At 51.8% G+C, this 12537-nt stretch overlaps 1 protein-coding gene across 1 annotated transcript in view; it reads left to right on the top strand.

The window, feature by feature from the left end:
- The first annotated feature begins 1495 nt into the window (after positions 1-1495).
- clint1a (clathrin interactor 1a) overlaps positions 1496-12537 on the top strand; it is a 28214-nt gene continuing 17172 nt past the window's right edge. The window contains exon 1 of the mRNA XM_061235863.1: positions 1496-1687. Within this exon, the coding sequence (XP_061091847.1) occupies positions 1647-1687 (41 nt within the window). The 5' untranslated portion in view covers positions 1496-1646. The remainder of the gene's footprint in view (positions 1688-12537) is intronic.

The raw sequence follows: 12537 nt of genomic DNA, 5'->3' as shown, positions 1-12537 counted from the left end.
GTATAAAGTATATCAATTGATAGAAAGTATAAGAGGAATTTAAAAATATTGGCTTTGGAGAATTGACTAGAGATTGAAACAGCTAAGCAATAGAATATATGGTAAACAGCCAGCAAACTACATATTAAACCCTTGACAGTTCAGATACAACTGCCAAATGAACATGAAAAACGTGGGGCTGAATCACTGTGTGTGTGTGTGTGTGTGTGTGTGCACACGTGTGCGTGTGTTGTTGTGTGTGCACACGTGTGCGTGTGTTGTTGTTTGTGCACACGTGTGCGTGTGTTGTTGTGTGTGCATGTTTTTGCCTATGTATCTGTGCATCTGCATGTTATGCATCTATGTCTGTTACTGGAGACAGAAAGTTAGGGAGGCACTGCGAGTTCACATTCAATTCAATTTTATTTGCATGTTGCTTTTTACAGAGACACTGTCACAAAGACAGCTTCCACAGAAAAACTGAGAATATGAAAATTGGGAAAGACTGAGCTGGAACCACTAAGAAACCAGCAAGTGGGGTAAAGAAAAGCCCCATGGGAAGAACGAAACACTCAAACATGGTGAGAATGAAATTCCCCACGGAGAAGAAATCTCAGGAGAAAACCTGACTATCGCGGAGGAGCCCATCCTCCGCTGGAGAATAATTAAATTAGGCTAAGTGGTAATAGCAAGATAATGAGGAATCTATTAGAGCAAATAATGATAGATTTGGGCAGATTACGGCATGAGGTATTAAACCAGCGGGTGAAACAGACAGCCCAAGGAAAAGGAATGAGGGCTCCAGTGGAGCCGCGAGGAGCTGGGAGTCGCGTGCTGGAGCGGTCTGATCTCAGGCTCGGGGGACCAGGCAGGAGCCCCCGGGAAGAGCGCGGAAATGTAAAAGGGTTCGGAAGCAGATCGTTACGGTGCTAAGCGCTGCACGTGTTCAGGCCTGAGGGGGATTTGAGAATGCCCCCCGGGTGCTACGCTGCAGCAGCATCGCTGAGAGATGTGAGGAGAGGGGTGTGCACACCCGCGCGAGAGATTCGGAACAGACCGCGCTCGCTCCGGCGCAGAGCGTCCACACAGAGGGGCAGGGTTTTTGCGCAGCCAGCTCCGCTCACATAAGTACCTGTTCTGCAGCCCTGAACGAGGACCACCTTTTCCAGGCATATTTAACTGAGTGATTGACTTTTTTTTTTTTAATTACAGTTTTGAGCTGAAACAGGTCTGCAACCCAAACATGTCATATTGTATGATGTGAGATAATGATTTGTCTCCGTCGCTGAAGTAATTACACCGATGCATGCAAGTGTTTGAAATATTACAAAATAGTATGAATATGGTCCGGTCAAGTCACCACATACGTTTAACCACGGGCAGAGTTGTCCTTAAGAGTTGGTACAGTAACAATCGGCGCACAACGCCACCTAGATCCAAAAAGACTACATGTCCTACAATTCTCAACACTCTCTGCGCCGATGACGTTTCAAGGACGTCTCCGTAGTAACCTGGCCGGGCCCTCCTACTACTGCCGCCGACAGAGCCGGAGACTTTTGAGGGAGTTGGGAGACTGGTTTTCGTGACAGAAATCCAAGTCCATCGGTGGGTTCAGACGGACTTCACAACGGTTTGCCGAGGAGGAGAGCCCCTCTGATAGAGCCAAGATGCTGAATATGTGGAAAGTCAGAGAGTTGGTGGACAAAGCGTGAGTATCCTTGAAAACTGCGATGTGAATTTGTTGTTTTTTTGCGAGGCCCCGGGTCGTACCTGATCAAGAGAGACACGTATCCAGCTTTTTGACGTCAGACGGTGAACTCAGCTGATACTCGTAGCCTGTCGTGGCTAGCTGAAGCTAGCTAACTACTCCGAGTCCTGTCGAGTTCAAAGCACTAGGAGAACGAGTTATCTTGGGTCACTTCTCCGCCGGTTTATCCATTTCTTGCCTCTGATCCTTTCTCTAACTCCACACTGTTCTAGAACGAATAAAACACTCCGAACTTCCACGTCTTTCCTGCAACCTACACCTAGCTAGCCAGTCATATCGTTTCCCTGTTTTCCTGGGATTTCCAGTGCTTTCAAACCCCTAAAAGGCTTCATAATATCCGGCTAGTTACCCTGTTTAACATTCCTCCTAAGATCGAATAACAAGTTTGTAGCAAAAGCGTTCCCACACTGCAATTCCTTGTTAATGTTGTTTCCTCAAACTAACTCGGGCCTTGGGCTGTTGCTACTATTTAGCAAGCCGTGTCTCGGTTGCTCAGGGTAGGTAGCTAGCTAGCTAGAACACGACTGTATGCTTCTGTCGTTAGTTTTATCCATTCACTGGTTATTGCTGAAATATGTTATTGTCCTGCGTAATTAGTTAGCTAAGATAGTTCCGGTTTGTAAATTAAACTTAACCGTTTAACTGATATCAGCCTGGCTTCCGGGTTATTCGGGCATGACAGGAGTGCTCACGTTTGTGGTCCCGGTTAATGGAAATGTATCACGAAATGATCGCCTAGCTACTGTAGCAAGCTGCATCGAAAACATTACTGTGAAGTTGAGGCTAAGTTCGCTAACGGTGATTAGCTTCAGGGGAAAAGATTCCAACCGTATATGGTGGTTTTACCTGTTTATAGGTTTAGAAATGATCAAACACGCCACCCCACCTTTTTACCTTGCGAGTAATTATCTATTGGCGAAACCATTCCAACTTGTTTGGCCGAGAGACATTCTTTGTGTTGCTTTCTAGAGTTGTATTCTAAAGTGATTGCTATTGTTGTGGTGTTGAGGGCGGCATTGTTGTTGTCTGGTTAGTATTGTCTGCCGGATGTTTTTGCGCAATAGCCCGTGACCCTGCCCCAACTTTTGTGAACAACTCAGGCTCATCTTAAATATTGCTAACACACCTCGAGTATCGAGTCGTAGTATTTCGCTGTAGTAGTTTCAGTTTCACATGGTAGTTTAATGACCTATGCCTTTTATATGACATGTGTACAATTCAGGTGATGCAGATTAGCATATCACTAATAGCCACTCACTTCAAAACATTTATGTGCAAGTCGTATGTGCAAGGTTTCAGTCTTACAGTTTAACAGTTTAACAGTTTAACTCTGCTGTCCAGCGTATTTATAAAGTATGAAACGAACTTTGTTTCTGACTTCTGGTCGAGGCGGGTCAGGCGTGCTACTCTGACCTGCTTGGCCTGATCTGGCATAAACATAATGGCGGTTGTGTTACATCACACCGCATTCCCTGGGCCGGTACACGTATGCAGAGTGACTCACGGCGGCGGAGAACACTGTTACTTTCAGGGAAACAACGCTGTGACGTCAACAAGAAGGTGAAAAGGCCCATTTATAAAGAATGTAAAGAAAGTTGGTTGAACAAACCAGTAATTAGTATTGTGAACAAAAGTAAATCCCACTACACCACTAACCTGTTTTGACCCTGACATAAACCTTTAAGACTACTCATACGAAATTAAAATGGCTGAAGAGGGTTATTGATGCCATTGTGGTCTGAAGTGTACAGTGCGTGTGGGGAGATGGGCTGTCCCGACCATGTTAATGACGTGCCATATATTTAACTGAGTTTGAGTTCACTTAGTCAAGCGAACGTTTTAAACGCACCAGCGTTGGTGTAAATCTTTCTTTAAAATGGCTGTGTGCGTGCGTGTGCGTGTGTGCGTGTGTGTGTGCTAAAGTTGACCCCAGATGTGGGCTGTTGCGGAGGGCCAGTTTGGGGGCCACATCACTGACCCTGAAGCTGCATGCTACGCTTTTGCTATCATGTGGTGTTTGCTTGTGGTCATATCACTGCTTATATGAGCTCGAGTGTGAGATGAACAATCAGAGTGTATTTACGAAATGACTCATGGCAGGCAGCGGTATATTGTGATTTTTGTGTACTTGAATGACATGCTTAGCCGTGCGGTGATAATTGAAATAGAACTGTAAACAAGCGTAAGAAGTCATTGCTGTGCTATGTTGTTATTTTATCGTTGCTATTAACCAATCCGTTTAACAAGATTTTTCCGAACTGTTTTATAATTCTGTGCAAACGGGCATCGGCAGAGTAGCATTGCCATCTTGCTCTTGTATGCAAAGTGTGCAGTGCAGCATCAGCGTGTTGTTTGTCCTGTGCAACGGTGCAAGTCACCTATTTGTGTTGAGCAACAGTGCAAGTCACCTCTTTGTGTTGTGCAAGCCATGTCTTGCCTTAAAACCCCAAACGGTGCACATGTTAGTAACGTCCCTAAACCATGCGCAGTGTGCGCTAGGGTGGCCAAGCCTACATGTGCATCTGGGCTGAAGACTGAAGTGTCCAGAACCTGAATTTCTTCCTCCGCTGGTTTAGAGTGGAATGTAACATTTTTTGAAGTGTGCGGTTGCATCTGTCAGAAGGACGAGATTCTTTCTCTTGAGCAAGCACTTGAGCTCATAATGATAATAATAATAATTATATTAGCTCAAGTGGTAAGAGCAGTTGGAGGGTTGCCGGTTTGATCCCGCCCTGGGTGTGTCGAAGTGTCCCTGAGCATTGGTTGATGCCTTGCATGGCAGCCAATCACTGTGTGAGAGTGAGTGTGAGAGTGAGTGTGAGTGTGAGTGTGAGAGTGAGAGTGAGAGTGAGAGTGAGAGTGAGAGTGAGAGTGAGAGTGAGAGTGTGAGTGTGAGTGTGAGTGAGAGTGAGAGTGAGAGTGTGAGTGTGAGTGTGAGTGTGAGTGTGAGTGTGAGTGAGAGTGAGAGTGAGAGTGTGAGAGTGAGAGTGAGAGTGAGAGTGAGAGTGAGAGTGAGAGTGAGAGTGAGTGAGTGAGTGAGTGAGTGAGTGAGTGAGTGAGTGAGTGAGTGAGTGAGATAACGGCTCACAGGCTCAGTGTTACAGCAAGGCAGGGCTGTGGGCTGTGGGCAGTGGTGTTGGGCACAGCTGTTGTACCTGTAGAGCAGGTGTGTTTCTGGGCTAACCCCCTCATTGCCCCGGCCCTGCCCTGGCCTGTGAGTCGGACAGCGGTCTGCTTCACTGCTCCTGTGGGAACGCTGGAACTGGGATAAAAGGGCGACGTCATTCGCGTCATTCCAACCCTGCTAAGCTCATGCATGCTGAGAATGATGGCTGTCACGAAGACACCGAAAAAACCACGGTGGTCAGGTGTGACGTGTTTGTGTGAACGGCTGTTTCACACGATGGCTGTTTGTAATGGGTTATTACAGAATGCGTGGTCTGACAACTTCTGGAGATTAGAGGAACCAAGTGAATAGAGATTTTTATTTTTTGTGTGTGAGTGACTGTCGGGGAGTGGTGCAACTGTCCTGGGGTGAGTGTGCGAGTGTGCGAGTGTGCGAGTGTGCGAGTGTGCGAGTGTGCGAGTGTGCGAGCGTGCGAGCGTGCGAGCGTGCGAGCGAGCGTGCGAGCGTGCGAGTGTGCGAGTGTGCGAGTGTGCGAGTGAGCGTGCGAGTTGCACAGTTTAGCAGTGAGACCTGATGGCGAGGATATGAGGCGTATCCATGCTGGGCCTCATGGCCCACTAAAGGCCTCTCAGAGCAGTGCTGTTTATTTTCTCTCTCCCTCTCTCGCCGTCTCACACTGTCTCTTTCTCTCCCTCCCTCTCTCTCACACATTCTCTCTCTGTTGGGTGTCGGGGGGCAGGGTGTGTGGGGGGGGCAGGGTGTGGGGGTGCAGGGTGTCGGGGGGCAGGGCGTGGGGGTGCAGGGTCTGGGGGTGCAGGGTGTGGGGGTGCAGGGTGTGGTGGGGGCAGGGTGTGGTGGGGGCAGGGTGTGGGGGTGCAGGGTGTCGGGGGGCAGGGCGTGGGGGTGCAGGGTCTGGGGGTGCAGGGTGTGGGGGTGCAGGGTGTGGTGGGGGCAGGGTGTGGTGGGGGCAGGGTGTGGGGGTGCAGGGCGTGGGGGGTGCAGGGTCTGGGGGTGCAGGGTGTGGGGGTGCAGGGTGTGGTGGGGGCAGGGTGTGTGGGGGGGGCAGGGTGTCGGGGTGCAGGGCGTGGGGGGGCAGGGCGTGGGGGTGCAGGGTGTGGGGGTGCAGGGTGTGGGGGTGCAGGGTGTGGGGGGTGCAGGGTGTCGGGGTGCAGGGCGTGGGGGGGTGCAGGGTGTGGGGGGGGCAGGGTGTGGGGGTGCAGGGTGTGGGGGGTGCAGGGTGTGCAGGGCGTGGGGGGGCAGGGTGTGGGGGTGCAGGGCGTGGGGGGGCAGGGTGTGGGGGGGCAGGGTGTGCAGGGTGTGGGGGTGCAGGGCGTGGGGGTGCAGGGTGTGGGGGGTGCAGGGCGTGGGGGTGCAGGGCGTGGGGGTGCAGGGTGTCGGGGTGCAGGGCGTGGGGGGTGCAGGGTGTCGGGGTGCAGGGCGTGGGGGGGTGCAGGGTGTGGGGGGGGCAGGGTGTGGGGGTGCAGGGTGTGGGGGGTGCAGGGTGTGCAGGGCGTGGGGGGGCAGGGTGTGGGGGTGCAGGGCGTGGGGGGGCAGGGTGTGGGGGGGCAGGGTGTGCAGGGTGTGGGGGTGCAGGGCGTGGGGGTGCAGGGTGTGGGGGGTGCAGGGCGTGGGGGTGCAGGGCGTGGGGGTGCAGGGTGTCGGGGTGCAGGGTGTGGGGGTGCAGGGTGTGGGGGGTGCAGGGTGTGGGGGGTGCAGGGTGGGCAGGGCGTGGGGGTGCAGGGTGTCGGGGTGCAGGGTGTGGGGGTGCAGGGCGTGGGGGTGCAGGGCGTGGGGGGGCAGGGTGTCGGGGGGCAGGGTGCAGGGTGCAGGGTGTGGGGGTGCAGGGTGTGCAGGGCGTGGGGGGGCAGGGCGTGGGGGTGCAGGGGGTGCAGGGCGTGGGGGTGCAGGGTGTGGGGGGGCAGGGTGTGGGGGGGCAGGGTGTGCAGGGTGTGGGGGGGCAGGGTGTGGGGGTGCAGGGCGTGGGGGTGCAGGGCGTGGGGGCACAGTGTGGGGGGGCCCTGTCCCGCCGGAGCGCACAGCGTTCTGACACACTGCCTCCAGGACGCGCCACGTTTCCCTAAAGTGCTCGCCGGCCGGCCCTCGTAACGCTCAGCGCCCGGGACTTCCTCTTTTCCCCGCTGCGCTGCCACCGAGCCGCCCGCTGAGCTCCGGATTAACCAGGTCACAGCCAGCCCAGCCCACGCACTCCCAGATCTGGGTGCTGAAACTAGTCAGGCCTGTTCTTCTGGTGCCAGAGAGGGAGACACAGCCAGAGTGGTGTACGCATGGCTGCATTGATACCGCTCCTCCCCCCGGGGGCAGGGCAGGTGAGGTTCACCTGTGCGGGTCTGTCACTGTGGGCGTGGTTAAGCACTGTAACTGCACCTCACAGCCAATCCCAATCATTACTCTGCTCCCAGCAGCATTCCAGGGACTGGTCAAACTTTGTCTGATTGGTCGGTCAGCCGTGGGTGTGGTTATTTGTGTGAGTCTCTGTCTCCCACTGATTGGACGGTTGGCAGGAGGAATAACCACCCCCCTCCCCCCACGTGAGACTTCCACTCCCATGAATCCAAGCGCAGGTGTTGTCACTTCGATGGCACACGCCCGACATTTAGGTAAACTAATGTCAGAATATTGAGCAGCAGGGCATGCCTGTTTGTTTCCGTGCAAAACGAGAAACAAGCATTTGAACTAAACAGACTGACTGACAACAGGAAGTCTTCCCGAGTTAGGGCGTGTTGGGAATATGGCTGGTTGTGTTGGGTAGGTTGGCTGATGATTGATGATTGGCTGCACTGATTGTGCTGATTGATGATTGGCTGCACTGATTGTGCTGATTGATGATTGGCTGCACTGATTGTGCTGATTGATGATTGGAGTTTGTTTGAACATTTCTGAACAGAATCTGGACGGACTGGTGAAATCTGTTAATATTTCTCCTCCGTTTTCCCCGATATTGTCCTTTTGTTTGCATTGCGTATCGTATCACACGAGCTATTTTGGCATGCGGGCTATAGGATTTAAACTGTTTCTTATTTACTTAGATATCTGTTTACAATCTGGGTTTTCTTTTTGTGGAGTTAGTTCCTCGTCAAAGTGTTTTGCTTCCGCTCTTAAAATGGGTGTGCTGTTCAGAGTTGTGTGTCTGTGAAGGGTCTGTAGTTTATTGTGTTCACAGCAGTGTGTCTGTGCAGGGTCTGTAGTTTATTGTAATGTGTCTGTGCAGGGTCTGTAGTTTATTGTAGTGTGTCAGTGCAGGGTCTGTAGTTTGTGTTCACGGCAGTGTGTCTGAAGGGTCTGTAGTTTATTGTAGTGTGTCTGTGCAGGGTCTGTAGTTTATTCTATTCACAGCAGTGTGTCTGAAGGGTCTGTAGTTTATTGGTTGTTGGAGAGCCTGGTGCAGGGTCTGTAGTTTATTGGTTGTTGGAGAGCCTGGTGCAGGGTCTGTAGTTTATTGGTTGTTGGAGAGCCTGGTGCAGGGTCTGTAGTTTATTGGTTGTTGGAGGGCCTGGTGCAGGGTCTGTAGTTTATTGGTTGTTGGAGAGCCTGGTGCAGGGTCTGTAGTTTATTGGTTGTTGGAGGGCCTGGTGCAGGGTCTGTAGTTTATTGGTTGTTGGAGAGCCTGGTGCAGGGTCTGTAGTTTATTGGTTGTTGGAGAGCCTGGTGCAGGGTCTGTAGTTTATTGGTTGTTGGAGGGCCTGGTGCAGGCTGTGGAATGAGGGGCATGGGGCTGGCTCCTCTCAGCAGGAACACTGGACACATTAACCCTTTAGGGCAGGGATGTGCAACGTGTCCGTTTCTGGATCTCCGGCCAACTTCTGCTCTTAATGATTTCATTAGCCCAATCGTTCACAGGACCTGTCATTTATAGCCACATTCTGTGATATAAACAGCAGCTGATAAATGTTCTTGTCTTATGCTATTTTATTGTGGTCTGATTTACGAGTGAATAGTCATGATGCATATGGCTAATTAGCTGAGCCAGGGTAACTGATGAACAGGGTGACTGATGGCAGCAAAACCTGCACACACACTGGCCCTCCAGGACTGGAGTTAAACCTGCAGACACACCGGCCCTGCAGGACTGGAGTTAAACCCGCAGACACTGTGGCCCTCCAGGACTGGAGTTAAACCCGCAGACACTGTGGCCCTCCAGGACTGGAGTTAAACCTGCAGACACTGTGGCCCTCCAGGACTGGAGTTAAACCTGCACACACACCGGCCCTCCAGGACTGGCGTTAAACCTGCAGACACACCGGCCCTGCAGGACTGGCGTTAAACCTGCACACACACCGGCCCTCCAGGACTGGAGTTAAACCTGCACACACACCGGCCCTCCAGGACTGGAGTTAAACCTGCACACACACCGGCCCTCCAGGACTGGAGTTAAACCTGCACACACACCGGCCCTCCAGGACTGGAGTTAAACCTGCACACACACCGGCCCTCCAGGACTGGAGTTAAACCTGCACACACACCGGCCCTCCAGGACTGGAGTTAAACCTGCACACACACCGGCCCTACAGGACTGGAGTTAAACCTGCACACACACCGGCCCTCCAGGACTGGAGTTAAACCTGCACACACACCGGCCCTCCAGGACTGGAGTTAAACCTGCACACACACCGGCCCTCCAGGACTGGAGTTAAACCTGCACACACACCGGCCCTCCAGGACTGGAGTTTGCCCATCGCTGATGTAAGGTGTGAGGTCACTAATATCTGATCGGAATGCTCCTGAACACTCTGCTGATGTCACAATCGCTGCTGGTAGTCCTAAGCAACGTAGTTCTAGAGCACCTTTTTGAAATTTTGGAAAAACTTTCCAGAAAGCTGACTCTTCCAACCTCACCTCTCTGTGTGCTGTGTTTGATGGTTGATGCCAGGCACTAGCACTGTTAGTCTGTTAGTCTGTTAGTCTGTTAGTCTGTTAGTCTGTTAGTCTGTTAGTCTGTGTGTCTGTCTGTCTGTGTATTTCTCTGTGTGTGTTTCTGTGTGTTTGTCTGTCTGTCTGTGTTTCTGTGTGTGTGTGTGTGTGTGTGTGTGTGTGTGTGTGTGTGTGTGTGTGTGTGTGTGTGTGTGTGTGTGTGTGTGTGTGTGCGTGCGCTGTGTTGCACTGTAGATGCCAGGTGCTGTGTAGCTCACAGACCCACACAGAGCTCTGCATGCAGCCAGAGGCTGTGAATGGGGCCTTGTTCTGGGGAGCCTGATAGTTCTCTCAATCCATCACTCACTAACACACACACACACACACACACACTCTATAACATACACACTCTCTTTCTCTCTCTCTCATTCTGTGTTTAGTGGAGGTAAACTTGAGGAGAGAGACACACACACACACATTCTGTGCTTAGTGGCGGTAAACTTGAGGAGAGAGACACACACACACACTCTGTGTTTAGTGGAGGTAAACTTGGGGAGAGAGACACGCACACACATTCTGTGTTTAGTGGAGGTAAACTTGAGGAGAGAGACACACACACACACATTCTGTGTTTAGTGGAGGTAAACTTGGGGAGAGAGACACGCACACACACTCTGTGCTTAGTGGAGGTAAACTTGGGGAGAGAGACACACACACACATTCTGTGTTTAGTGGAGGTAAACTTGGGGAGAGAGACACGCACACACACTCTGTGCTTAGTGGAGGTAAACTTGGGGAGAGAGGGTCCCTCAGTTGCTGACGTGGCAGAGGAGGAGCAGGGCTCTAAATCCGGGCTCCTCCCCTCCTCGCACCTCCCCGGGCCTCCAGAAAACACAAGCCTGGCTCTCCTTAAAAAAAAAAGGAGCAGGAGAGCGGTGTGCTGCAGGGCGTTTATTGAGACCCGCCATGTGGAAAAGGTTGTGCTTGGGGCAGGACTGCGGGAGCCTGTGGTTGGGCTGGTGTGATTGCAGGGTCTGTGTATGAAACGCGTCTGATCTTTAAAATGAGCCCGGCAAATATAACGTGAGCCCAGTAAAACCAGCTCTCTCTGGGGACGATCCTCCCACTCCAGCCCTGGAGTGACATCCCTGTAGCCCTGTAGGAGGGGGGGGTAAGTCCTGAAAGCTTGGCTGCACTTCTCTCCAGAAAATGGGTTTTCTTTTTGTGTGATGGAAACTGACACTCGCTTCTGTAACTGGGCCTCTCTGCCTTTCACGGAAACTTCCGGAAGCAAACATGTCGGAATGAAAGGCAGTCAAATCTTGAGTCAAATATTAGTCTGCCAAACATGCATGTTCTGCAGCCATTTTTAAAAACAATTATTTAAAGCACACGAACCTGTTATTGCGGGATTGGGTGATTTCAGTTAAGCACTGATTCCACACAATATTTTGTTTTGCAGATGGTGTTGATGGGAGGGTATGGTATATTCCTACTTTTTAGATCTACATTTTGTGGACTTTTCTGATCCTGTTGTCTGTCCATGTGGTAGTAGCACTACCTTCAGAAACTTCTAGAACACAAGGATCTGGCATCACCTCTAAACAATGATCTAATCAAAAAAGAGTGATAATTAGGCTTTGGAACACTTATTTAACTTGTGGGCAACTTTGCTACGTTGGAAAACGCCTGCGACCACATTGATGAAGAGCTTCATTTGAAACCGTTACTTTGAATGTGATGAAGGTGTTTGGCTTCCTTGTTGTTTCAGCTTTTAAATAAAATGCAGAAAGGCGGTAAACTGGGCCCTGTTCCACAAAGCAGGATTACTGAGTTAGCTGCATAACTGCACTGAGTAAAACCCACAGAGCAGGATTACTGAGTTAGCTGGATAACTGCACTGAGTAAAACCCACAGAGCAGGATTACTGAGTTAGCTGGATAACTGCACTGAGTAAAATCCACAAAGCAGGATTACTGAGTTAGCTGGATAACTGCACTGAGTAAAACCCACAGAGCAGGATTACTGAGTTAGCTGGATAACTGCACTGAGTAAAACCCACAGAGCAGGATTACTGAGTTAGCTGGACAACTGCACTGAGTAAAACCCACAGAGCAGGATTACTGAGTTAGCTGGATAACTGCACTGAGTAAAACCCACAAGGCTGCAGGTCAATCCAGCATCCCGGACCGTCCCGACTGGAGATACCCGGTATGGCAGAGCCAGGGGCTGAAATAACGGACGTGTGATGTAAAGGCCTGCATGTGTGGGTGAAAACCTCACACGCATGCAGGGAGACGTGTGGAGCTGTCCGTAGGGGGGGCCACGTCTCGAGTGAAACGTGGAGTCCTTCCTCCGCCATGGTGCTTTCTGGGCTGTGATCTGACCGATGAACTGCACCCTGCTGAGAGACCGTGTGACAGCCTGAGCTGCAGTCTGTTACGCTCTCTGCTGCCCCCTCTGTCTGACCGATGAACTGCACCCTGCTGAGAGACCGTGTGACAGCCTGTGGTGTGATCTGTTACGCTCTCTGCTGCCCCCTCTGTCTGACCGATGAACTGCACCCTGCTGAGAGACCGTGTGACAGCCTGAGCTGCAGTCTGTTACGCTCTCTGCTGCCCCCTCTGTCTGACCGATGAACTGCACCCTGCTGAGAGACCGTGTGACAGCCTGAGCTGCAGTCTGTTACGCTCTCTGCTGCCCCCTCTGTCTGACCGATGAACTGCACCCTGCTGAGAGACCGCGTGACAGCCTGTGGTGTGATCTGTTACACTCTCTGCTGCCCCCTCTGTCT

The sequence above is a fragment of the Conger conger genome, chromosome 3, assembly GCF_963514075.1.
Source record: "Conger conger chromosome 3, fConCon1.1, whole genome shotgun sequence".
In the NCBI taxonomy this organism is placed as follows: domain Eukaryota; kingdom Metazoa; phylum Chordata; class Actinopteri; order Anguilliformes; family Congridae; genus Conger; species Conger conger.
Note: the sequence above shows the minus strand (reverse complement) of the source record. Positions and strands in the feature narration are given on the sequence as shown.